This window comes from Bos indicus x Bos taurus, chromosome 4 (genome assembly GCF_003369695.1).
Source record: "Bos indicus x Bos taurus breed Angus x Brahman F1 hybrid chromosome 4, Bos_hybrid_MaternalHap_v2.0, whole genome shotgun sequence".
Lineage (NCBI taxonomy): Eukaryota > Metazoa > Chordata > Mammalia > Artiodactyla > Bovidae > Bos > Bos indicus x Bos taurus.
In genome coordinates, this window is record NC_040079.1 from 42,683,041 (window position 1) to 42,710,260 (window position 27,220).

At 55.2% G+C, this 27,220-nt stretch overlaps 1 protein-coding gene across 15 annotated transcripts in view; it reads right to left on the reverse strand.

The window, feature by feature from the left end:
* CAMK2B (calcium/calmodulin dependent protein kinase II beta) overlaps positions 1-27,220 on the reverse strand; it is a 92,315-nt gene that overhangs the window by 42,119 nt on the left and 22,976 nt on the right. For 14 of the 15 annotated variants that reach the window (XM_027539238.1, XM_027539235.1, XM_027539240.1 and 11 more), the window contains exon 2: positions 16,436-16,530. In XM_027539238.1, coding sequence (XP_027395039.1) covers positions 16,436-16,530 — 95 coding nt within the window. Of the gene's footprint in view, positions 1-16,435; positions 16,531-27,220 lie in introns of those variants that run through there. The other variant, XM_027539251.1, reaches the window with a different exon arrangement.

A 27,220-nucleotide genomic window follows, 5' to 3' on the forward strand; every position in this document is an offset into this window, starting at 1 on the left:
AGAGAGTCCTTTTGAAATTTATGAAACAAAGTGGTCATGGGTATGCAACATGATCCCCAGATTTTCAAAATGGTAGACTTCGGACCAAGCCTTAAAAATTAACAAGCATTACTCAGTAAGCTTGAGAGAAATAAAAATTCCCTAAGTCATCCAAAAAAAAAAGCCTCAGAAGGAAGTCGCTCCAGGCAAGACTGCTACTGATCCTGAAACTACCCCTCCTCGCTCCAGCCCTGTGTGCCTCCTTCCACCCCCAGAAGCACAGAACCTCAATTCCCTGCCCCCAAGGGCTGAGCAACTTATCAGCCAGAAGTTTTATATTTCAAACAAACAGAGGTGCCAGGAGGATTTTTAAAGCTGATGAGATTATAATGGCAAAAAACTGAAAAAAAAAACCACAAAAACCTATTTCCACTGACCAGAAAAGGCAGAAATAAATCACACAACAGAACACACCCATCCGTGTGCATATCACCCCAGTCTCCCAACATGAGGCCAAGTGGAAGAAGCTGCTCACAGAGGAAGACCCAAACTGCACTTCATTCACATCGAGGCCAACAAGCAGGGCACTGGCACACGTGCGGCCAGATGGCGAACAAAGGCGGGGGATCAGGAAGGGGGCTGCCCCAGGGTGGGATGTGACTGGAGAGGGGGCGTCCGGGGCCTGGAACACCTGCCCCCACCCCTGCTTGCCCTGGGCCCTTCACAGTGAGGGCCTGAGGACAGTAATATACCAGAGAAGCCCACAGGATCACCTGATTCACTAGGGAAGTCCTGACAGCCCCACTAGCGGGACTCAGTTAATGGGCTAATCACAACATGTTCTCAGAAGCAGTAAAGCCTCTGGGCAGGCCTCCTCAGACCTGCCCGCCCATCCCTGGCTCTGCTGGGAAGCGGGTGGACTGCGCAGATGGGGAAGACCCAGCCACCAAGTCTTCCTGTAGGAAGGGCGCCCCCTTGCCCATTCTATGGTCAGCTCTCACTGGGCTGCATGATGGTGGTGGGCTGGGAGCCTCAGGACAGCCCTGAACATGGACATACCTGCAAACAGGCATGTGCCCTTTTAGAGAGGGGAAAGTCATGCCTGCAGACAGAACATCTCCAGGAGATCCAGCAGGCTCTCCCTCCTCTCAGGATGGGCACTCAGCCCGCCGCCCCCGACCCCCGCCGCCGCCCGGAAATGCTAACACTTCCCTGAGCTGCTCATCTGGCTCCCACCTGTCTTTCCAGACCCCTTGTGACTGGGAGGGCTCTGGCAAAACCACAGGGCAGTGGGTGGGCCTTCGGGACAGACCTGCACGTCTTGCCTCACTCCATCTCCATCTTGCCCTCACCTCCATACCCAATGCAGCAAACGCCCCCCATCCTGCTGGGGGCAGGTACAGCATCAGTAGACAAGATGAAGCCCGAGTCACCCACCATTCGGAAGGATACGTGGAAAACAGCTACAGAAGGACACAAGCGGCGTGGCTTCCACTTTTCCGCCTGTATGAAGCTCATAAACAGGCTTCACCAAACCTAACAGGGTGGGGGTCAGGGTCCTATCTGCGAGGCTCACTCTAGAGGGGAGGGGAGTGGTCCTTGCAACAGCCAGGATGGCAGCTCCCCCGCAGGCCGGAGTTGGGAGGCCTGGAAGTGCAGGCTGGTGGGTTCGGGGGTTGTTCTGTTCTTGCTTAGTGTTTTATTTGACACTATCTGAAGACTTTTTCAAACTTTAAGCTGCAAGAATAGCACAAAGTGCTAATGGATGGGGCATTTCTGTATCATCTCTGTTCTTCCCATGCACGTACTAACTTCCTCTGCAGCATGAGCAAGTAAGCCCCATACTTCATGTCCTCTCACCAGGCTAACAGCTCGGTGTGTGTTTTGTAAGAACAAGGACGTTCTCTTACGTAATCTCAATGCAGTTACCCTACTCACTAAATCCAATGCAGATACAATACTCAGTCCAACCTACAGTCCATATTCCAGTTTTGTCCCTGTCCCCATAATGTCATAGCTCATTTCCTCCTGATGTGGACGGCTAATGAATAGCTCATCTACATGCAGACAGGGCCGGAGCAAGGCTGAGGTCAGAAAAAGCCCAGGATGGTAAGGTGAGAAGAGCAGGGGTGGTCGTCTTTCCTGGAAAAATTGCCTGATTGCAGTCATAAAATTAAAAGTCAGGAGAAAATTCATGTGGAGACCCATCTTTGGGAAGCAGATCATTTTATTACTGAGTCTTATCATCAATGGCAGAGCCCCATCCCAAAAATCTTGACCTACTCCTGAGTGTGTTTGGGGGATAAATTACTTGTTTGGGGCCAAGAAGGGGCACCAGGTTGCCCAGCCCAGGTGCAGATGTCTACCCCATGGCCATGCAGGTTTTTGACCCTCTTGGCTGTCTCCTTTCCATATCAGGCACAGCAGCACTTGACCAGAGAGCAGCTCTGAAACTCTGTATCACAACACATGTTCTAAGTTGGTCAAAGTCCAAGTGCAGGCATCTCATTAAGATCATAACTGCTTTGCTGTGGGTGGCAGAATTATGAGTAAGTTTATTCTTTATATTCTTTCCCCACCTTTGACAACAACCTTGTGTTACTTTTGACACAGGGAAAAATATTGTTTTGTTTTGTTTAATTTGGTCCTGTCTCCAGTAAGCACAAAGTCAGTGGTTAAATATGATGAAGGTGTGTTCTAAAAGCTGCTGAAATATTTGCCCTGAAATTAAAAATCTAAGCTGATATTCTGTGACCTTGGATGGGAATCAGAAGCCATAGGAAGGGGCTGGAGAAGGAGGCTGTCGCTCTCCGGTCCAGTAGGCTGACCTCGGGCCAGGCATGTGGCCGTGGGAGGAAGAACCCAGCATCCCACTCTGCCTACATCCTCTGATTTGCTTTCAGATCTTCCTGACCAGGAATCGAACCGGGGTCTCCTGCATTGCAGGTAGGTTCTTTACCAGCTGAGCTACCAGGGATGCCCCTCTACAAAGTCAAGGAGCTACTATCCCTGAATTTCAAAATTAACATCGTAATAGACAACCATAGACATGGTTGGGGGAGTCAAATTTAACCCAGTCTGCTTCGCACAAGAAGTGCATCCCAGCCCGAAACTGTCAGTGAGAACCTGGGAGGACACTCCACCTAAGCCGTCCCCTGGTGGGCAGCAGGACATATGATGGGCCAGCGACACTGAGCAAGCTCTGTGGCTTCTCGGGGCTGCTGCACCTGATCAGCCTGCCACCCGCCTCCCTCCCAGAACTCTGGCCCCAGAGACTTGTCTGGACTCAGAAGACCACAGCAGTGACCACCAAGCAGCCCATGAAAAGAACACAGTCAGAAGGCTGCCCACCCCAACCAGGACCCCTCAGCATGCTGGGCACCCCAGCCTGGTGCTCCCTCCTGAGGGAGGTCCAAGAGTCCTCTTGAGCAGCCAGACCCTGCCATGCCCACTGCAGTGATGTCCTGGCTGGGCGGGCGGTGAGCGACCTCAACAGAGGCCAACCAGCAACTTCCAGGGCTCTAGAGGTCATGGGGGCATTGAGCCCAGCTGAGAGGCTCAAAAAGGCCCTCCCAGAGCTGCGGCCTGGTGCCCCTGAAGGGTCTGGGTGTCCAGAGCTGCCCTGAGACCCAGGCACCTGCTGCTTGTGACTCACTGCCATGTCAGCTAGTGTTCAGTTACTAACATTGGTATGTGGCTCGGCATGTGTCCCACACCTGTGCAGGTTTGCATCCAAGGATGAGTGAGCCCTGAGAATCCACCCCACTGACACCCCTATGCATCCTGCCCCCAGACAGTGTTGGGCCCCCTCTCCCACATTGGTTCCTTCATCTCCCCTCACGCACACTGGCTCTCGGGTCTCAGGGTAACCTCTGAATCAGGGTGTGGAAGAATGAGGGGTCAGGGAGTGAGGGTGCAAGCCAAACTCCCTCCAGCCTCCAGAACCCCACCCTGTTGAAGGGAGGCCTCTCTCCCCTCCTCCCACCCACAGACTGAGCATGTCCCAGGAAGCCCGGGGACACCCATCCTGGGTCCCAAGGAGTAGAGCAGCAGTACCATGAGCCCCAAGGACAGCAGGGTAGGGGGTGGGAGGACTCACGAGGGATGCCAGAGAGGGGGTTTGGAGGAGTCTGCCAAATGGCAACTCACTCCAGTACTCTTGCCTAGAAAATCCCATGGACAGAGGGGCTTGGTGGGCTACAGTCCATGGGGTTGTGAAGAGTCGGACAGTACTGAGCAACTTCACTTTCACTTTTCACTTTCATGCACTGGAGAAGGAAATGGCAACCCATTCCAGTGTTCCTGCCTGGAGAATCCCAGGGACAGGGGAGCCTGGTGGGCTGCCGTCCATGGGGTCTCACAGAGTCAGACACGACTGAAGTGACTTAGCAGTAGCCAGCAGCCATTCCTGGGGGTACAGCTTCAGTTCTCACACCCCCTCTGATGTGATGCTCTAAAAGGGAACTCCTGAGTTCAGCCATCTTGTAAAAGCTCAGGCATCTTATGGATCTGCACCCATGGAGACCCACCTAAGTATCTGTGGGCTGGTAGCCAAAGATGACTGGTGTGGTGCATCTAGGGCAACCTGATGCACACACATGACGTTTACACCTGCTCCCCAGAGTCAGCAGAGGCAGAAACAAGCTATTTATTTCTCCTGCCAGAGAAACACCCCCTGATAAAACACAGCATTCACTTACACCCCATGAAAGTGCTTATCCAACAAAACAAAAAGATCTTTGGTCAAAGACACCAGCTACATGGGACCTGTGATCAGCGGCTCCTGCACCCTAAGCTCCTGCCACAGCCCACGAAGCTTCAGCCAGCAGCTCCGCAGCCTGTGTCCCTGGCAACGCAGGGCCTGGAAGCTTCTGAGTGATTCTACCTTGATCTTAGTGCCAGGCGTGCCCCCCATCATGGAGGTCCCCAAGGTGGGTGGCCAGGGGACCCGGGAAGGGAGGTGGCCCGGTGCAGTTCCCAGACCCCAGGAGGCCCCAGGAGGCGGGGACAGGTCCATTTGGGGCTGCTACTCTGTTGTAGCTGGCACCCACCACCCACCAGGAAGGAGATGGGCAGGGGACCCCCAAGGAGCAGGACGGGGCTGGCGCGGCCACACACAGCCATCGGGCCGCGGGCGCCACCTGGTGGTCTCAGCGTTAACTGTTTCACTCTGATGCCCTGAAGAATGGCAGCGGGAGACTCAAACCAGCTCTGTACTATCCTAAACTCATCAGTGAGGCGGGCGCCCCCAGCCACAGACCCCCCAGATGGGAGAACCTAGAGCTGAGTCAAGAACGAAGAGGAGGCTGCTGAGGGCAGGAGGGGGGATGCAGCCCTTGGAGGCGGGAGAGGATGCCTGCACCCTGCAGGGTGGGGCACAGTCACGGTGCAGGAAACAGGCACCCAGAGGGCTGTGTCCCCAAGATCAGGACTGGACCCAAGGCCCGGTGACAGCTGTCATCCCCACCCCCCAGCCTCCACCTGCTCCCTGGCTGTGGGTGACTCACAGCAGAGTGGGGTGGGGGATGAAAGGAGCCAGGAGAAGGGCGACAGGAGGGACGTGGGTGGGTGGCTGGCCCCTTGCCAGCTGCCAGGAGCAGCAGCAGTGCTGTGACCGGCAGAAGGACACCCGTGAGGCGCCGGGCGGGGCGGAGGAAGGACAGGAGGCCCAGCCACCGGGAGGGGCTGCCACCAGCTTCCCCCAGCTCAGCCTGGGACAAGTGAGGAAGTCAGAAGCGAGCATGTGTCATGCTGGATCGAACACGAAATCCTGCGTGGATGGTCCACACTACCCAGCACATGGAGGGGGCTCTGGGTTGCTCTCTCCTCCAGGGTGGCTACTGGACTCCTGGCCAGGGACAAGGAGGCTGGAACATATCAGGGCACCGGCTAGAGGTCATGGGCCACTGTAGCTGCTGCCTAGGACACCACACCAAACCTGGCAGCTACTGGACACTGAGCCAACGGGGGTCCAAGTGACACATCAGGGTCAAGCCCCAACCTGGGGTCACTCCTGCACAAAGTGTGGAACACCCACCCCTTGCGGCTGAGGTCTCAGGGGAGAAGGGTGCCCACAGGGAAGGGGTGGACTGGGCCGGCCTTCAGGCTACGAGGTGTGGGAGTGTGTGTGTGGCCAGGCCCCAGGCAGCGACTTGTCTGTAGAATCACCCGCCTGAACATGCGGTGCGGGCGCAGCAGGAAGACATAGCTGTGGGGTGCCCAAGCAGGAGCCCCTGCCCTCGGCTGCCTTCCTGTCCTCACCTGAGCAGCTGTGACCGAATGCCAGGTGTCCTGCACCAGCCAGAGACAGAGCCAACCCTCCCCCAGATGGGGGGATGCCAGATGCTGATGCTGCCCACCTCCAGAGATTGAGGAGAGCCGTAGCCTTCAGAGGGTGGCAGGTAGCTCCCACATCCTATCCTGTGCCCAGCTGTTGGCTCCACAGGGTGGGTGCTGCCCAGGCTCCATTTCCTCCAGGCTAAACCACATGTGTGGCAGGCTCACACCAACATCATCAAGCTGGGGCACGGGAGGCTCACTTATGGGCCAGACTCAAGTGACCATGGGGATACTGGGCACAGGGCCCTAAACAGGGCCAAGCTTTGTGCTTCGAGTCTCTTTCCCATGTGTGAAAAGGGTTAGGGAGTGTGTCCGGAGAGAGGCCACCGAAGAAAGGAAACCCCCACTGCTGGCCCCTCCCTCAGAAGCTAGCCCCTCCCCGCAGCCTGCCCTGCAGAGCTGGGCACCTGGCCTGTCATCCTCCCTGCCTTTCCTGCTTCCCTCCTCCAGCCTCTTTCCAAGGCAACACTCAGCACCCCAGCAGTTGTCTCCCCTCTCCTCCCCAGGGGCTTCTATGGCTGCACATGAGAATAAGGACCCACTGTCCCCCAGGTGAGCCGCCCCGCTGGGCCCTGGGATTCCTCATTCAGGTTCCCTCCTCTCCTTCCCACCTGTCTCTACCGCCTACACCACTGGATGGCACAGAGCTTTCTAGAATCTTCAGAGGCTCATGGACATCCACATCCCATTTCCTTCAGGCTCATGTTAATCACTACCCAGCATCAAGTCCTTAACTCACGTGTCCCAAAGTTGTGAGAGTCCAGCGGGACACAGCACGGGAACACAGGCGGGCAGCTCTTATCGTTTGGAGTGCTGGGTCGGAATCTAACAGAATACCCTGGACACTAAGATCAGCCAGTGGAGTCCACAACAGAAACTCTGGCACCGTCCACGGTGCCCTCAGCCTGGGCACTTTGTGCCACCACCTACAGGATCCTCAGGGTCCCAGGAAGGGGGTGGGCAGGCCTGGGGGTGGGTGCACCAGGGCAGACAGAGGCCAGTTCAAGTGTAAGCACCAGCATCTGCCAGTTTGAGCCCACTGCTGGTTTAGGCTGGAGGGAACGGGAGCCTGGGCCGCGCCTATCCTGCGGAGCCAACAGCTAGACACAGGACAGGACATGGAAGCTTCCCCCTCCCCCCGAAGGCTAGAGCTGTCCTCAAACCTCCAGAGATGGACAGCGTCAGCATCTGGCCTCCCCCCACCCAGGGGAGGGGTGACCCTGTCTCTGGCTGGTGCAGGACCCCTGGCGTTTGGTCACAACCACTCAGATCAGCAATGGTGATGCTGGAGGCTCCAACCTCGGTTTCATCCCCTTTCTAGGCACAGGATGGAAGGCTGCAGAGGAGGACAGGTCTTTCAGGAAGAACATCGCCAGGCCAGGACCTCGGCGGCTATTGCCTCCTGACAGGGCTCCCAGGCCTGGGACGTATGGGACAAACCAGCCCGAGTCCAGGGGCAGCGCAGCATCCTGCAGCAGGGCCTGACCATCCGGTCACTGTCACCCGGTACAAGCTGGTTCAGGGGGAGGATGAAGATCGCAGGGGAGCACGGTCTGAGACCCTGGTGGTTCCTCCACTCCAGGGCACAGGAGTACCTCAGGACCACTGCAACTAGAGCTTGCTGTTTACAGACCAGCTCTTGGGCTCTTCACAGGCCTGCAGAACTGCTGAGGGCCCTTGGCTGCTATTAACATCGCTCCCAACTTTCCGACGGACCCCGGGAAGGCTGGAGAGTGGGGGTAGTGGGGCTGGGCCACCACCCAGGGGGATTGGCCCAGAGGCCTCAGCCATCCCAAGGCCTTCCCACCAGGCTTCTCAAGGCGTCAGCAGGCTGACATGCTTGAGCCCAGCCTGCTCACCCAGGGAGCGCCTAGGGTCCTGGGGGCATCTCAACCTGCTCTGCACCCAGCACTGGGGGCCCCAGGAAAGTCTAGTCTCGCTGCAGCCCCTGGTGGCACCGGCAGGGCCATGAGGATGAAAAGAACAGCTGCCACTGTAGCTTCTTGTAGCAGATTTTGTTTCTAAAAGGCAACCAGCAATTATCACACCAGCATCACCTGGCAGCCACACGGCCCAGTAAGGGCGCCTGTGTGCGTCCTGCAGCTGCCACTGCCTCTCTGCAACAAAGAAAGGGCTCTCGAGGGGCATGAACAAGCTGCCAGGTGCCTGGGAGCTCGGCCGACGTTGTGCGGCTCCCCACCCCGCGGCACTGAGGCCTCTGAGCCAGCCATGTGGTCCTCAGAGCCCTCACTCCACCATCCCTCTGGTCTTGCCTTTCAGCGGCTCCTCCAGGGAGCAGAGGCGCCCTCTTCAGGCTCAGAGCTGTCATTACGCAGCATGTTACCACTGCATTAAGTCGTGGCATCTCATGATTGAGGCCCCGTGTGATGCACTGCCCTGAAGTCTGGTGAAACCGGGAGGGCCCCTAATGGCCTAGCTGTAGGCACCCCACCCTGTTCCTCCAGCCAAGTGGCGTTTCTCCCAGGCTCAGACCTGACCTGTCCCCCACTGGTGGCCTCAGCCCCCTGCAGGCAAGGAATTATTCAAACAAGCGGCCACGGCCCCCTGGGGGGACGAGTGGCACCCCACTCTCTCATCACCATGAAGCCTGCCTCGCGGAGTCTGCTGCTCACTGTCCCGCGTGGCTTGTGTGGCGTGCAGTGGCCTCCCGGGCTCTGAGCCTGTGTGGTGCAGCCTGCTGTCCACCTCAGCTCTCTGGGCTCCATGTCCTGGGTTTGGTAGTGCCCATGATCCTATGGCGGGCTCCCACCTTGACTAACAGGCAAAAAAGAGGTGATCCGGCTATAAATGACTATCCTCTCATGTCCTCAGTTTTGTCAGCTGTAAAGTGGGACAGAAATCGGGTCCTCAAAGCTGCGGGTGCCCCTTGAACCCCTGGAGGGAGCTCTTGGTGCATGTGGAGTGGGCAGGGGTGGTAGGAAGGAGCTCTTCAGATTGGGGGGATGACAGGAACAACCGATGAAACAACCTCCAGAGAGCCCAGGAGCTCAGGAACATTTCCCAATAACCCTGGACCAACCCTCCTTTTGGGGCTGGGCCACCTCCCCATACTCCCTTGACCTTCTACAGCCCAATGGGGTGGGAACTGCTGCAGCCTGACTACACATAGCATGTGTATCATCCAAGCCACCAGGCCCCAGAGCCCACAGGACCTGGGGTTCACAGGGACAGCCATGCCCCAGAACCAGACACACCCCAGAAGCATCAGCTGGGCCACAGAGCTGCCACTCTCGCCTCCTCACAGGTGAGGCCACCAAGAACACGGAGGGGGTGTCCCTAAGGACTCCTGCCCACAAAGCCTAGCCCCCACCCCTTTCCTTCTCCTCCTCTGCCTTCGCCCAGTTTGGGGAAGTTTTGACTTAGCCTGTTTGGTTAACAAATTAATGACAAAGACCTGTTCTCTCAACAGTTCTGTTTAGCATTGCCTGATAAAACACAAAACGACCCGTTTGGGACTTCCCTGATCGTTCAGTGGTTAAGACTCCATGCTGCCACTGCAGGGCGCCACGGGTTTGATCCCTAGTTGTGAAACTAAGATCCCACATGCTGCATGGTGTGCCAAAAAAAAAAAAAAAAAACGTTAAATCTGAATTTCAGATAAGCAACAAGTATTTTTTAAATATAAATATGTCCCAAGCGCAGGTAAACAGTTTTCTAATAGAAGCATGTCCCATGCAGTTTGGGACATATTTGTCTTCAAATATTTTTTATTGCCTATCTGAAATTCAAATTTAACTGCAAAATCTGGCCACCCTAGTCTGGTTCCCTCATTGCTCCCCCATCCTCCCAGTGGGATGGGAATGGGGGGGTCACCTCCCACAAGAGCCCCCAACCTTCCCTCTTACTCCCTCCCCACCTGCACCAGGACACCTGCAACTCCACACAAACCCACGCCCTGACAACAGAATCTGGGAGAAATGGGTCTGTCCAGTTAAAGATTGACCATGGGGCAAAGGGAGGGACCCCCACTCCTTTGCACCCTCTGGGTCCTTGGGGAAACCCCCTCCCATTGCCCAGGGTCACCTGGAGCCCCTACTCCAGAGTAAGGTGCACCAAAGGCTGGCTGGGGGCCTAGGACATACTTATTCTAAAAAATCATTTTTTATTTGAAATTAGGACATTATACAGTGAAGCCCTGGCTGGGGCCCTGGGGCCCTGGGAGCTGCAAGGGAGGGGGCAGGGCTGCGGAATGGCCCCGTAAGGGTGCTCAGGTGAGGGAGGGGTGCTCGAGAGAGGGAGAGTGGGGAGGGGAAGGGAGGGAAGGGGAAGGGAGCAGGGAGAAGGGAAGGGGAGGGTGAGGAGGGGAGGGGAGAGGAGGGAAGGAAAGGAGGGAGGGCGCCCCAGCGCCCGCTGCGCATGCTCAGCCGCCCCTGCAATGCGGAGCCGGCGGCGCGTCCTCCAGTAACCCAGTTCCGCGAATTCCCGGCGCCCATTATCCTCTGTCTCGGGATGTCTTCCTGCTTGTGGGTCGTGGGGGCCGACAGGAAACCGGCAGCACGGGTTGCAGCAGGAAAGCAGGGGCCCGGGCAGGTTTGGCCAGGGGTGTAGGCTCAGCCCCAGAGCCCCTAGAGACCAGATACACTCCTCCCCATTACCGCCGACTGGGGCGCTCCCCAAGGCAGAAGGGGCCATCCGGACCCTGCGAAGGGCGTGACCCTACGTGAAGGTAGCTGGAGGTAAACTGAGCATCAGCCTGGGGTGAGGAGGGTCAGAGGTGAGCCCCGATCTCATCGGTGGCCTCAGCCTTCTCACGGGTAGGGTGAGTCCCCCAGCTGTGCGGTGAGCACCCACTATGAGGTCAGCCTCCCACCTGGGAGGTCAGCCCTCACACCTGATCCCCCTGCGACCCTCGGCAGCTGGGTGAAAACTGGAGCTGCCATCACAACCGTGGGTTCCTGGGCCACTTTGCTTCTGTGGGGTTCTGTTTCCTCTTCCGTGGCACAGGCCTCCCACCACTGACCTCGAGAAAATGCTGCTGAGGGTCAGGGCACAATACCCAGAGGCCTGAGCCCCCGCTCCAGTGCAGGCGTGTCCCTCCTTTCTTCCTCTAGGTCATCCGCTGACCGGGGTCATTTCTGGGACACCTGCTCAGGGCCAATGAGAACTAAAGACACTCGGGGCCAGTGAATACTAAAAGAGCTCGGTCCACAGGGTGTCCTCCAAATGGCCACCAAACGAGCCCTAAAGAGCAACCACTTGGTGCTGACAAGGAGCAAGGGGAGGGGAGAGGGAGGCGGGAGCAACAAGAAGTGCCTGATGATGATCGTCTTACCCCCACCACCCCCATCAATTAATTTTCCTCTAACTGCTTTTGTTAATGGTAGTTTAATAATCTCTTATTATTCAGTACATTCACAGACTCTGAATGTCTCACAATCCTCTATTTAATTATTAAATTAAAAAAATCTAACTCTTACTGCCTTTGGCACAAGCTGGATGTAATCTGCAGTGTCCTCGTGGCTCCAAGAACTGTCAGTTACCAGGTGGGACAGTTTTTCTGTGTCCAGCACCAGCATCGTCCTGCCACTTTCTTTATCACTAGAAGCCTTGAAGGACTAAGCCAGTCTCCTCGGATCAGGAGTGGACCCCCCTCACTGCAGGGCTGGGTGAGGCCCCTCCGCATTGCACGGAAAATGAAGCGGGCAGAAGAGGGGCTTCTCCTCCAACCTCTGAGTCTAATCTCCACTTCCCCACTCTCCCACTTGCCTAGAAGACTCCCTACCCATGGATCCCCTGCCCCCACCTTCCAGGACAACAGCTGGGGCAAGCATTTCTGAATAGCCTCTCTCAGGAGGGAGGGCTGTCTGGAGTCAGGACTCTCTGTGTGGATCAAGTCTGACCCTGCAGGACGCCGCAGGTGCAGGCTGCGAGGTGAACACCAGGACTCAAGGAGGAGCAGCGGGCTCCAGGCCTCCCCTCCCTGCTTCCTGACCACTCTCTGGCTTCGCCACAGAACTTCTCCTGGACTTGGACTTCCCATATGCTCAGGTGTTTGGTGGCCAGGGATCTCCCTTGCAAACCCAACCCTGCAGCACACCTTCTTCTTGATGCTGCTCCACCCAATCCCTATCCCAGCTTCACACCTGGGAGACTAACCTGACTGCAGCATAGGCTGCACGCCTGCTCCTTCAAAATCCACTCACTCAAAGCATTCACTCATTCCAAAAGATTTATGGAGAGCTCACCACCTCTCAGGGCCTGGGTGGAGGGTAGGAGATACAATGGTGAACGAAACAGATGAAGTCCTGCCCACAAGGCCTGGCAGTGTAGTGGGTGAGACAGCCATCAAATAAAAACAGGGTGCTTGGGTCCCAGGTTCCTACTGGAGGCTCAAGGGAGACCCCTTTGAGGAAGTGTCATCAACAGGAGGTAAGCAGGTACAAAGTTCAGGAAAAGCATTTCTAGAAGGAAAGTGAAACTTGTTAGTCATTCAGTTGTGTCCAAGTCTTTGCCACTGCGTGGACTGTAGCCTGCCAAGCTCCTCTGTCCATGGAATTTCCCAGGCAAGAATAATGGAGTTGGTTGCCATGCCCTTCTCCAGGGGATCTTCCTGACCCGGGTATCAAACCTGGGTATCCTGCATTGCAGGCAGATTCTTTACTGTCTGAGCCTCAGAGAAGGCATGTGCAAAGGCCCTGGGGTATATAGAACCAGAAGAAGCCAGTGCCTGACCAGAGCTGCTGGGACAGAGAGAGAAGACAGGGCCAAAGGCAGAGTTTCAGGCCAGGTGAGAACTTTGGGTTTATGTAGCCAGCCCTCAAAGGGTAGTAAGAAGAGGGTGGGATGTTCATACATGTGTTTTCCCAGCCTCTGGGTTGGGAGCTGGGAAGGTGCAGAGATGAACTTCTGCATTTGCCCTCAAGGAGCAAATGATCAATGGAAAAATTTGTAAAGTGACTGCTTTTGGGCTTCTGGGTTTCTAAGCTGGTTGGGAGGAGCCAGGGAGGCTTCCTGGAGGAGGAGTCCTAGAGCCTGCAGGCTGGGCAGGATAGTCTGGCAAGAAACACGAAAGAAACCAAAGGGTGTTCGGGCAGCACTGTGCTAGGCTGACTCCAAAGTACCTCACTCCTCTCTCTCTCACAATGCCCCTCTGGGGTAGCGATTAGATTTATCCCTATTTTACAACTGAGAAAACTGAGGTACAGGGTGGCTAAGTAACACGGCCAAGGTCACACACTGAGGCAGTCAGGACCATGTGGCCAAGGCCACGTAGCAACCACACCAAACCCATCAGCCAAACCCCATTGCTGGCCCACACGCAGCATGCAGATGAGGGTCAGGGGTCCAAGACCCTCTCCTCTTACCCCTCCAGATGCCCATTCAGCTTGAAAAGGGGCTGGGGAGGATCAGAAGACCCTTGGGTCCCTGTACAGGGAGGTGGCTGGTTGGTTTTAGAATCCTTTTCCATTAGAGAAACATGCTGATCACTGTGGTAAAACGACGGGTAGTCTGGGATCTGCCGCAAGATACGTGAGTGGAGGTGGAGCATGGGGAGGGTTACAGGTGAAACAAAATTGCCCGAGTGTTGAAAACTGCTGTGTTGAAGCTGGGGGCTCATTCTATCATTTTATCTATATTTGGGGGTGGTTGAAATTTTTCATGATAATGAGTTTAACAGGGTGGGAGGAATGCCCAAGACCTTCACAGACCTGAGCAATGCAAGGGCCCAAGCGTGGAGGCAAAGCAGGGAGTGTCTTCACAGGGGAAGTGCTCCTGAGGAGACGTGACAGCAGGCGAGAGCTGGCTGCTCCAATTCCAGACCAGCCCTGGCTAGCTGCCCTGCCTCCCACCACCCAACCCGAGCTGTGTCCGGCTGGGACACTGAGGCCGGAAGAAGGGCTGACGGAGCCCCAGGTCTGCACAGCCCCACAATGGTGCTGTGAGCCAGGATCTCTTTGGCCCAGCCTCTGGGACTCAAGGGCAGAGAGCCGGCTGGCTGTCAGGAAGCGGGCAGCAGGGCTGCTGCTGAGGGGGCAAAAGAAAGAGCAGGCGGTAATTGTGGAACATGAGGGAATTTCAGACTTCCACTGCTCTTGATCCTCAGTAAAGAATCTGCTTGCAATGCAGGAGACCCAGGTTCAATCCCTGGGTTGGGAAGATCCCTTGGAGTAGGAAATGGCAACCCACTCCAGTGTTCTTGCCTGGAAAATCCCGTGGACAGAGGAGCCTGGCAGGCTACAGTCCATGGGGTCGCAAAGAGTCGGACAAGATTCAGCGACTAACACTTTCACTTTAAGGGTATAAACAGTGCAATGTGAATATACTTGAAAGGAGCTGCCGGATTCCATGGAAACATACTCATACTCAAGTGGTTTTCTGCTTGAGCCTCACAAACTCCTATTCATCCTTCAAGACCCATCCAATCTCCTGTGCTCTTCCCTGGGCTCCCACCCGGAAGATGGGGCTGGAGTGGTTTGTTTGGATGTGTTTGCTCATCACCCTGTCCTCAGTGCCAGGCACGTGGGAGGTGCTGGGTAAAGCTGGCGAATGAGTGAAGGTCTCCCTCAACAGTCCAGGGGGCACCTGAAGGTGGGCTCTCTCGCCTCCTGTGGCCTGGCACAAGCCTAGGGAATGAAGCAGAGTGCTCCTCCTACTTTAGAAACTCAACGTGTGCAGACACAGCTCCCAAACACGTGTGACAACGGTATCCGACCAGTGCCGCCCACCCAGTGTCAGGGAACCCAGAAGCAGCCCTGCATTTGGCAGTACAGTACACACAGCAAACGCTGGGTAAATATTAGCCTTCGTGTTATTGCTGTTATCAGTCTAGCTGCAGGATCTGAGCCTTCCTACCACACACGCCCCAGGGCTGCACTGGCTCCAAGACCTCCTGTCTCCACAGTGCCCTGTGTCACCCGTCCCCTCCTAGCATCAGCAGCAAAAATGAGGACGCAGGACTGACCCCACTGGTGCACAACCAGCCTCTCAAATGGGCTGGGACCGTAGCGCCTGCCCCTGGAAGCACTCAGCCCCGAAGGCCTGGTACACAGCAGGCACCCAAACACCCACACACGGCTCAGCAAACCACACAGCAGGCTCAGCCGCTCGCCCCCGCAGGCTGCTGGGCTAGAAGCTGCAGACCCCACAGACGGAGGCGTTCTCTGCACCAACCGCAGGGCGGGATGTGGGCCAGGACTGCCGACAGTCAGGGCCTCTTGGAGGAGAAGGAGCCTCTCAATTAGATTTGTGTCTGGATGCTAACCAGGGTTGTGGGTGTGCATGGGAGGAGGTGGGAGAGGGCTTAACTCAGCACTGTCTGCCCAGGGCTCATCCGGCCCCTCTTGTCTAATCCTCAGTTAGAGATCCGTGGGATCCCCACAGCACTGGGGGGTGGCAGGTCCCACCAGACTCCTTCCCTGGTTCCCCGCCTTTGTCCCCTCACCTCTGTGCTCTGAATTCACCTGCTCGGGGAGGCACCTCCACCATGGCCTTGTCACACTCACTCACCGCATGTCATCCCCTCCCCCCACATCTTGCCCCACCCCCACCACATGGAACACCACTGGATCAGGGGTCTGTCTGTCTGTCCAGAACAGGCTGTCCCCCAGCAAGGGCCTGGAAAGTGCCAGATGGGGTGAGGCCACATGCCCAGGGCCAGCTCGTGGCCAGCATCACATCCATCCCTGCAGGCACCCGCCACCAGCCCTCCCAGGACAGTCAGATGAGTCCCCATGTGCATCCCTGGGTCCAGAAGACTGGCAGGGTCCAAGTCAGGAAACATGCCATTCAGGTGGCCCCTCAAGCATCCAAAGTCTTCAGGTCCCTACATCCTCCTCTGGCCCATGTTCTTGGGCAGATGTTACTATCTGACCACATCAGCCACCTGGTTGCATGGCTCTCCCCTCCAGCCCTGGGGAGAAGAGACGGGGGTTCCACAGTCCCTAAACGAGAGCAAGAGTGCAATTCCACGTGTGAGGGTGTGTGGGTGCCTCTTGCTCCCAGCCCTGCGCAGCCACGAGCCCTGTTCACACCCCACTGCAGCCACGAATCCCGCTCCGATTGTGTCGCCCAGAAGCCACAGGCCACTCCCCGTCCCCCAGCACAGGCTCCCCCTGCCCCCGGCTCCCACCGGCCAACACAGCCATTCCCTCCCTACCTCTGGCTGACAGCTTCTTGGTGTTGATGATCTTGGCCGCGTACTCATGGCCGGTGCAGAGCTTGACACAGCGACGGACCACAGAAAAAGCCCCCCTGGGGAGAAACAAGGAAACAGAGGCAATTAATCCCCCCAGTGAACACCCAGCATTCAGTCATGATGCCCGGCCTCGGGCAGAGATCTGTATGAGGAAGGGGTGTGTTAGCTGGTGTCAATGTTAGTTGCTCAGTCATGTCTGACTCTTTGTGACCCCATGGGCTATAGCCTGCCAAACTTCTCAATCTGTGAAATTCTCCAGGCAAGAATACTGGAGTGGTAAGTCATTCTCTTTCTCCAGGGGACCTTTCCAACACAGGGATCAAACCCAGGTCTCCCACACTGCAAGCAGATTCTTTACCATCTGAGCCACCAGGGAAGCCCCAAGAATACTGGAGTGGGTATCCATTCCCTTTTCCAGGGGATCTTCCTGACCCAGGGATCAAACCAGGGTCTCCTGCATTATAGGCAGATTCTTTACCATCTGAGCCACCAAGGAAGCCCTGAGGAAGGGGCACCCCTCCCCAAAAGACTTCCAGCCTCCTGGCACCACCCTTCGTGCCAGCCCCACAGGGGCCTCTTTCCCAGCAGCTCGCAGATCCCAGTTGACTGGCACACTCAGCTCCTATGAGACCCCTGGCCTCGGCATCCTCGCGGACCAGCAGGACTGAGGGCCTGTCTGGGGGCCTCTCAGTGAGCACCGTCCTTCACTCTATGCCAAGTCCTCGAGACCCAGGGTCCTCCCAGAGCAATGAACGCTGGCCCAGCTCCAGACAGTGGAATAGGGAGGTGCAGCCTGTGGGGACTCGCTGAAGGTTCTGGAGGGAGGGAGAAGCATCACATAATTACGCTGCAAAGCTGGAGGTGAAGGTCCCTCCTCCAGATCCTCCACCGCCACTACACAGCAGAGGCAGCCAGTCCCACAGCGGAGGAGACATTTACCCGCCCACAGCATCAATGCTTCTGAGAGGAGCAGAGACCAGCCTGGAGGGCTGGGAGAAGGAAACCTGAAAGGCGGGGTGACCACTGCCGAGGTCATTGAGAGGTTCTGTATGTGACTCCCCAAACAATGACCCTTGAGAGGAGGATGGTGTGCAGGAGGTGGCAGAGCAAGCCAGAGCCCCGAGAGCAGGCCCATGAGGGTCCTGGGGCCGGCGGGGAGCACAGGCCAGAGGGAGCCTGGGGTCCATCAGAAGATCCTCCACGGTATTCGACTTGTCACCACCGTTGGTTTAATTTGATTTGAGATCATTTTCGAAGAACATTAGACCCAGCAGGTATGAGACAAAGCCAGAACAGGAAACGTCTGGGGAAGGGTCCAGACTGGAGGCTGCCACGGGAGGTGGGCACAAAGGCTGAACACATGAACCAGTGGGGCGGGGGACACCCCTGACCACAGGCCCCTTCTCTGTCTTCCCTCCCCAGAGGCCCTGCAGGCACAGCCCCCATTGGAACCCAGCACTCCCCGCCCCTGCTGCCCACAGAGCCTGAGAAGCCCACCAGCTGCTTTAGCCCCGGCTCCAGGTGATGGGAAAGCAACGTCTTAAATAGAGAACACATTTCTGCTATAATCCTTTTTGGGATAAAACTTGGGGGCCTTCCCTGGCGGTCCAGTGGTTAGGATTCTGCCCTTCCAACACAGGGGGTGCAGGTTCAATCTCTGGTCTGGGAAGCTCCCACGTGCCACAGAGAAACTAAGCCTGCGTGCCACAACTATTGAGCCTGTGCTCTAGAGCCCAGGAGCCACAACTACTGAAGCCCTCATGCCCTAGAGCCCATGCTCTGCAACAAGAGAAGCCACCGCAGTGAGAAGCCCGCACACCACAATGAACACTCAGCACAGTCAAAACTAAATATATGAATTTTTTTAAGTCTAACTCACCTTTAAAAAATAGCAATAAGAATAATAATAATAATAAAAAAACTTCATTAAGATGGACTATTCACTTCCTTGGGAAAAAAGTAAATATTACACTAGATCTAACTGAACATTTTCTTAACATCCCAGGTCTTTATGATCAATAGGTGTGCTTAGAGCTATATTTTTGCTTCTTCAAAGTCAGAACTTGGGAGACAGCGTGTTGAGGCTTCAAGCAGGTCTGGGTTTGAACCCTGCTGTCTCTTCCTGGCTGCACCCTCTGAGCCTGTTTCCCCACCCACCCAAGGAGCAGCAAAAGCTCACGGGGCCACTGCAAAGGCTGAGCCAGGCCCCAGGTGGCTGTCTGCCTGAGGCTGCTTTGGTCTCCTCCTCACCAGCCCGGCCTATCCCTGGTCTCCCATCCACTTCCTGCCCAGGAGAGTGGAAGGTATCAGGTGTACAGGGCTGAGCTGCCACCCTTATGCTCTGGCTCCCAAAGGGCACGGACACCCAAGCACCGGCTCACAGGCCTCCATGGAATAGTCAGGGCTTCCAGTGCCAGAATCCAATCCCCACTGATGTTGGAAGTTCCAAACAGCCAGAGGGCTGCTCACAAGCCTGGTGGGCGCCGGGTGAGGCACCATGGGGCCCAAAGGTGAGCTCGTCCCTGGAGTGGGGAGAGGCCTACAGGGCCTGTCCACCTGCTGCTGTCCAGACAGGGTAAGTACAGGACCAAGGGACAGTGAGCCGGGAATCCTCCCGGGTACACGGCAGGATGTGCCTAAAGTGAACAAGAGGAACAGCCAGATGGACCATCCCAGACAAGCTGCCCTGCTGCCCCATGTCCTTCCGGGTCAGACTCCACTGTCTCTTCTGCAGGGGGCTCTGGGTGAGTGATGGCAAGGGTCTGAGATGAGGGCAGGGCCAGGCAGGCAGGAGCCAGTCTCTGGAGGAACCAGGAACGTGGCAGGCAAGCTCCCGGCATCCAGCAAGCGCTCAATAACGGACCTTATAGGTGGCACTCAGGCTGGAGAACAGACTGCTCTTGGACGCAGGTCTTTCTCTCCCAGAGTCCTGCCTCCTGGGAGAGGGGCACCTCTGAAAGCCCCTATGGGGTAGGGTTTCTCTTGCTCCTGTGACCCAGCTTGAAAAAAGCTTCTAGAAAGAGATGCCCTACCCTCCCCCAAGTCTGGTCACCCCACCCTGGTCTTCCTCGTCACCCAAACCTGCACCCCAGTGCCCATTAACTCTGAGGGAGGACCTGGGCCAGCTGAGGCTGTGCCTGGAGCAGGGAGGAGCAGCCGGGACCCTAGGGAGCCCTCGGAGCTCAGTCTTCCAGCTCAAGACCCATGGAAGTTTCCCTGAAAGCTTGGTCAGGTGCCTGACAAAGCTGACAAGCTAGAGGACTCTCCATGGCTTAACTACCTGAAGTGAGGGCACAGAGAAGCAGTTTGGCCCCCGATGACCATCACTCCTTAAGCCAGTCTCCCCCACCTCCCCTCTCCCATCCTTGAAGCCAGCTTCTCGGCCACCACCATTTCCAGTCTCCTTCTGCCCCCTCCCCAGGCATCCACGCCCTTTCCAGTGGCTCTGCCAGTTGCTTGATGTGGATCACAAGCAGGCTCCCCAGAAGAGGTGATGCTAAGAAGCAAGTGCAGTGAGGACCACGGGCCAGGCCCCCAACATCTCGAACATCACAGACAACAGTCAGGCGAGCACCAGCGCCATTCTCCCTCGAAATCTGCAGCATCTACCCACCTGAAACTTAGAATTACTGAGACATTGACAGGGACAAGAACCCAGAGCTGTATCCTAAAGTATAACCCTGCTGCCGCCAGGCAAACTTCTATGCATCCTTCAAGACCCAGTTCAATACCTCCTCTTGGAAATCCTCCCCAGTTGCCACAGGAAGTCAGCTCGGTCTTCTCCAGACACTGTACTCTACATGTCTCGGCTCACTGTGCCCACTCTATTATAATAACTTATCTGTTTCTGGCCCTCCACTGTGGCTCTCCACAGACAATCAAGATGCTGGGGACAGGCAGAGGGTCCAGACTGTGATGAGAGAGTAAGGACTGACCTCCAAGCACCATGAGTGGAAGTGAGTGGGCCTGTGGGACAAGAAGGGGCAGCCTTCTGGGAAGACAGGGAGAGACTGGGAGGGGTCAGACTCTAGGGAACAGGCCAGCAGGGGAGGGTGAGCGCCCAAGCCCTCCCTGAATGGGGAGGGGGCGTCTGGTGGGGTGAACGAGTGTCTGTGGGAGGGTGGGGAGCGCCTGTAGGTGGAGAATGACTCCTGCGGGGCTGAGGCCATGGGGCCCTTGATCAAAGCAGAGGGCCACCGATGTACCAGGAGCCTAGCAGAACCCCACCCTGCCCACAGGGGGTCTGGGATGCAGATGCAGGGCACAGACCAGGCAGGCGGTGGGGCAACAGGTCCCTGGACTGCGTCTGGATAGGCTGCCTGATGCTCCAGTCGTCCGTGAATGGCACGGCAGGTGGCGGCCAGCTGCAGGGTTGGAAAAGCCACTTGGGGCACAGCTTGTGGGGGAGAAGCCAGAAAGGTGGGGGTCTGGGTGTGGGTGAAGTTCAGGGAGAAGGCGTGGTGGGGGGTCCCCTGAACCTCGAGGTCACCATGCGATGCCCGGTGGGGCACCTGCTGCTGCACTCAGGTTTAAAGTTATTTGAAGAATGTGATCAGATCAGGAGCCTCCTGGGCACCAAGTGGGGACTCTTAAGAATCAAGTAAAGCTAATAAAAGACAGAAAACACTTTTTCATAAAGCCATTTATAGAACGTCTACTGAGGAACCACAACAGCAGAGAGGCTGGCCAGGGGACAGGGGGGTGGGGGTGGGGGAATGAACCCCGAAGCTGCCTGGGGTCTGGTCAGCTGCACGTGGGTGCCCAGCACTGCTGAGGCCATGCCAGCCCATGGTGGCACTTGAGGGTCACTCTCCTGCACACTGGGCAGAAGCAGCAAGCCAGCAAGTGGCTCCCAGCCCCATTTACTCTCTCATTCCTCCTGTCCAACCTGAGGGTATGCCCCTGACCCTGCCTTTCACCTGGATACAGACAGCCCACTGGCCCTTGGGGGCAGGGTACAGACCGGGTTTCCACCTGCAGGGCTCTTAGCTTCCCCCATGCCTGACCACCTGCTGCCACCTGGAACTTGCCCTTGACATGGATTACCTGCTGTCCCCATGGCACTTGCTTTGGGGACCTGCCTCCTCCCTGCTCTGCTGGCCAAGCCCAGTGGACCAGCCTACCTTCTGCCCACTGAGCTGAGCTGGTGTTGGTGGGAGAGGCTGATTGGCAGGAGGGTCTGGTCTTGCCCTGTCCCCACAGTGGGGCTGCAGAACAGGGAAGTGCTGACGATGGACGTCACTTCGGGACCCTGCATCCTGGGCATGGGGCTTCCTCATGCAGGATGTGTGGAGGCCCTGGCGCAGAGCAGGCATCAGACTCATGTAACCGGGGAACCCCTGCTTCTGCTTCTCCACGGCCGCTCAGCACTTCCACTGCCTCCTTTCTGGGGCACATTCGAGGGGTGCAGCATTTCCTCTCTCCACCACCCCCATCCCTGTGGTCCATTGGAGGACGGGGCCCCTGCACCTGACTCTGGCTCTCTGCCCTGTCCTGGCCTTGCAGGTACTGGCCTGGCTGCCAACAGGGCTGACACGGCCCTGTTGTAGACACACCTGGTGGCTAAACAACCTGGGAAATCCCCATCCGCACTCTGCTAACTTGGATGCTCGGGAGCAGGAATTCTTGACAACCAGCCAGAGCCAAGGGCCCACATCACATGTGGACCAGTCCATGGGTTTCTTAAATTGTAGGGCCAAAAACAGCCAGAAGTGCTGAGCAAAAGAGCCAAACCCTTGTTGTTCTGTTTTGTAAAGGCTTCCACACAAGTGAGAGGCTGGGATATCCTCTCAGTGAAAACCGCCATCCTGGCCCCCCGACTTCCCAGGCAGATCCACAAAAGATCTTTCTGGAATGAGCTAAGCAGGCGGCAGATGCACTCGGCTGGCCCAACAGTTTTATTTCCCATGTATATTAACAAGCGGATGTTCTTTTAAAGCAGCCTGAGCACCCAGCCTGGGCCGCCCCAGTGGGCTCAGCTCAGAAGGGTCTGGGCTAGGGCTCAGGTGGGGAGGCTGGACAGCCCAGCAGACGCGCTCACTCACCACACCAGGCCCTCCGCTTGCCTGGATTTGTGGATTTCAACTAAATCAAGCTGCTGCTTATTTGTGTGGTAGCAAAAAAAATTTTTTCTACCTTTGATTAAAATGACGGGGGAGGTCCGTTTATATTTGTAATCTGGACCTAAGCAATTTGGTAGAAAATAGGGACTTGTACATGAAATTGTTGTGGGGGCTTTTTCCTGCTTATAATAATAATTTTAAAAACAGGATCCATGCTCGAGGTAGAAAACGGAGTAACCAAGGTGGTTTCAATAGAGCGAGTTGAAGCCGCCTCCACTTTCAGAACCCATTGCTAGAGTCCCACGATGCTCTGATGTGTCTCGGTGAGGTCTACGCCACAGGAAGGCTTTCCTCACCAACACTCAGGAATCTCTTGCTGTTTATATTCTGCTTCTTCCTCTTACTACTTCCCCACCCTGCAAACGGCACTGTAACAGTACCAACTGGCCGTTACATACTGCTGTACTGGTGGGCACCAGGGGGGTATGTGACCCTCCCTGGCTCCCTGGCCTCAGGGTTGGGCAGATGAGGAGAGCGTGTTGGCTCTGACAGGACTTGGGCAAATGTGTGCCGTGCTGGGCAGGGGCAGGGGGGCCCAGTACAGGGGTAATGTCCAGGCCGCAGGCCCATGAGGGCTGTCCATCGTCGACGGCCCATGGAGCTCAGGGAACCATGTCGCCCTCCTGCCCTGAACCCAGAACATCCTGGGTTTCAGAAACAGGACCTGAAGTAGCCAAACCAGAAATCGATGCTAGACAACATTTAATTTTGTTTGTGAACACCCAAATCACTGTGGTCTCTGTGGCCTCCCAGCGTGCCTTTTATCAGCGGGTGAGTTCCGGCTTCGTGTTTGGCCTTTTATATTTAACATCACTTCACACACAGTTCCCATTCCCTGACCTAGATCATATATGTGTCATCTTCATAGTAGAGAACATTCCTTCCACGGATAGCCAAGCACTTCCTCGATTGGCAGGCATTTGGGATGTTTCCAATTTCCCTTCTCGTAAATGCCTGCCGTAAACATCTCGGTTATTTCTGTAGAGTTGATTTCCAGAGGCACAATCGCTGGGTGATTTACAACCACACCAGCGATGAAAATGCCAGCTCTTGCCACTGCCCCGCTGTCCATCCCTGGCCTTTCCAAGGTCCTTCTCTGGGATCCCGGCAGCTCCTCGGCCCCGACCTCTGAGCTTGGGCTAGAAACTCAAGTCATAAGTCATCCGTGCAGTGCTGGTGAACTGGGGTCACCACAGCATGGTACACAGGCTGGGCAGCGGAAACCCCAGATTATGATCTCAGTTAGGAGGCCAGAAGTCCAAGGCCAAGGTGCTGGCAGGGTCAGTTCCTTCTGAGGCTGTGGGAGACTGCTCTAGGCCTCTCGTCAGCTTCTGGGGCTTCACGGGGGATCCTGGGCTTGCAGAAGCATCACCCCCATCTCCACCTTCATGTTCATATGGCATTCTCCCTGTGGGTCTCCCTGTGCCCAAATTTCCCCTTTTTATAAGGACACACAGAAAGTGGGGGTGGGGCTTCCCTAGTGGTAAAGAATCTGCCTGCCAATGCAGGAGACACAGGTTCGATTCCTGATCCAGGAAGATTCCACATGCTGCGGAGCAACTGAGTTCAGCTGAGTAGCTGAGCACCACAACTACTGACCCTGTGCTCTGGAACCCGAGAACCACAACTGCTGAGCCTGTGCTCTGGAACCGGAGAACCGCAACTGCTGAGCCTGTGCTCTGGAACCGGAGAACCACAACTACTGAGCCTGTGCTCTGGAACCCGAGAACCGCAACTGCTGAGCCTGTGCTCTGGAACCGCAGAACCACAACTACTGAGCCTGTGCTCTGGAACCCGAGAACCGCAACTGCTGAGCCCACGTGCTGTAATTACTGAAGCCTGCACTCCCTAGAGCCCATGCTCCACAACAAGAGAAGCCACAGCAACAAGAAGCCCATGCATCGTAACTAGAGAATAGCCCATGAAGCCATGAAGACCCAGCACAGCCAAAATAAATAAATAAAAAATAAGGCACAGTCGTACTGGATGAAGGCCCATCATCCACTTCACCATAACTAATTATATCTACAACCACCTTATTTCCAAATAAGGTCATATTCTCAGATACTGGGGTTAGGACTCCACATCTGAATTTTAAGAAGACACAGTTCAACCCACAGCACATGCTGACCCTCCATTCTGCCTTAGGGAGTCGGAGTCTGCCCCTGTGTGTACCAGGCAAACATGTCCCAAATTACCATCCTCAAATATTAATTCCACAGGATACTAACAGATATAAGGTACAAAGGGGGCTCTGTGGGCAAATACGTTTAGAAACCAGTACGTTAAACAGTGTCTTCCTCCCTCCCTCCCTTCCTTCCTCCCCTTCTTTTCTGTTGCAGGACTTCTGCGCTGTGAATTTCCCACTAGTGAGTGTGAAGTGCAGCCTTTCTCTAACTTCTTTGATCAGAGCAATCTTTATCCAAAGAAATCTCAAGAGGGCCAAGAGAGGGTAGGGCAGGGAGGTCTTCCAGTCTGCAGCTGCAGCCGAGAGTTGGACAGAAACGCCCCCTGAGGACGCCGGCCCACACACGAGAACAGCAGTGCTGCCCCTGCAGTCTGTGGGCGCATCTCAGATGGAGAAAACCCACGCGAGGCCTCCTTTTCTCTCTGCCCCTCTGAACAGAGCACCCAGGCTACAGTGGCCACCCCTCCCTGCGGATGCCCCCTCTCCAACCACACGGGCATCGAGGGCCCCCCCACGGCCCTCCTCCCGGACACCCTGGGGAGTGGAGTTTCAGGTGGATGAGCCAGGAATGTCACTTCAGAGAGGACGTTTTCTTCACATTTCTGACAATGCTGAGAGCAGATGGAACACTCCATGAGCAGAGAAGGTGCTGTGTCCTGACCACAGAAGGCTTATGACAAGGTGCACCCTACAGCCTAAGGAGGTTTAGATGCAAATGACCACGAAGGGTAACCCTTTCATGTTTCTTAGGCATTAATGTCATCATCGTTAGGCTATACAGTCACATCAAGTTTATGAGTCCCACACAGATGAGTATAACTCAACTTTGACACGTGTCCATGACACTGCATTCCTCTTAAACCCTCAGGCCTCACACTTCACTCTGTCACCCTCAATACTGCCCAGACCCACCCACCACCACCCCTGCCATAGCCGGGGTCCTCAGGGCCCAGTTCCACCACGTATAGACATCCTTGAGAAGCTTCCAGGAGGACTCAAGGTGGCAAAGCCAGTGGAAACAAGAGGGTGGGCACCAGCCCAGGGAACGTGGTAGGGTCTGAAGGCAGTGGGCAGCACTGAGATTACTGAACGGGTACAGAGTTATTGTTTGGGGTAATGAAAAAGTTCTGAAAATGGGTACTGGTGATGGTTATACAACGCTGTGAAGAGACTCAATACCACTAAACTCTACATTTGTTGTTGTTGAGTCACTGAGTTGTGTCTGACTCTTTATGACTCCATGGACTACAGAATGCCAGGCTTCCCTGTCCTTCACTATCTCCTGGAGTTTGCTCAAATTCATGTCCACTGAGTCCGCAATGCTATCTAACCATCTCATCCTCTGCCACCCTCTTCTCCTTTTGCCTACAATCCTTCCCAGCATCAGGGTCTTTTCCAATGAATTGGCTCTTTGCATCAGGAGGTCAAAGTATTGGAGTTTCAGCATCAGTCCTGACAACAAATATTCAGGGTTGATTTCCTTTAGGATGGACTGGTTGGATCTCCTTGCAGTCCAAGGGACTCTCAAGAGTCTTCTCCAGCACCACAGTTTGAAAGCATCAACTCTTTGGTGCTCAGCCTTCTTTATGGTCCCACTCGCACATCTATACATGACTACTAGAAAAACTATAGCTTTGACTATACATACCTTTGTCAACAAAGTTACATCTTTGCTTTTTAATATGCTATCTAGGTTTGTCATGGCTTTTCTTCCAAGGAGCAAACGTTTTTTATTTTTATGGCTGCAGTCATTGCCCGCAGTGATTTTGGAGTCCAGAAAAATAAAATCTGTCACTGCTTCTACTTTTTCCCCTTCTATTTGCCATAAAGTGATGGGATTGGATGCCATAATCTTAGTTTTTTGAATGTTGAGTTTTAAGCCAGCTTTTTCATTCTCTTCTTTCACCCTCATCAGGAGGGTCTTTAGTTCCTCTTTGTCTTCTGCTATTAGGGTGGTATCATCTGCATATCTGAGATTGTTTCATTATAATACACCAATCCTATCAGATTAGAGCCCCATCATTATGACCTCTTTTAACCTTAATTATCTCCTAAAGAACCTATCTCCAAATACAGCCATGTAGAGGGTAGGGCTTCAACCTATGAATTTGGGAGGACACACAGTTCAGTCTACCACAAGCATTTATCAAAAAAATCTTCAACTAATATCATAGTTTTGGTGAGAAAGTAGGTGAATTTGAAATAAAAAATGCAATATTATTCACATTATCACCAAAAAATAAAATACTTGGGTATAACTCTACAAAATATGTACTATACTGATGAATGAAATAAAAGAAGTAAATGAAAGGAGAGATATCCCATGTTCATGAAAAGGAAGATTGATGTCAGAATGTCTGTTCTTTCCAAGTTGATCTATAGATTCAATGTAATCCTAACCAGAATTGCAGGAAGTTATTTTATGGCTATTGACAA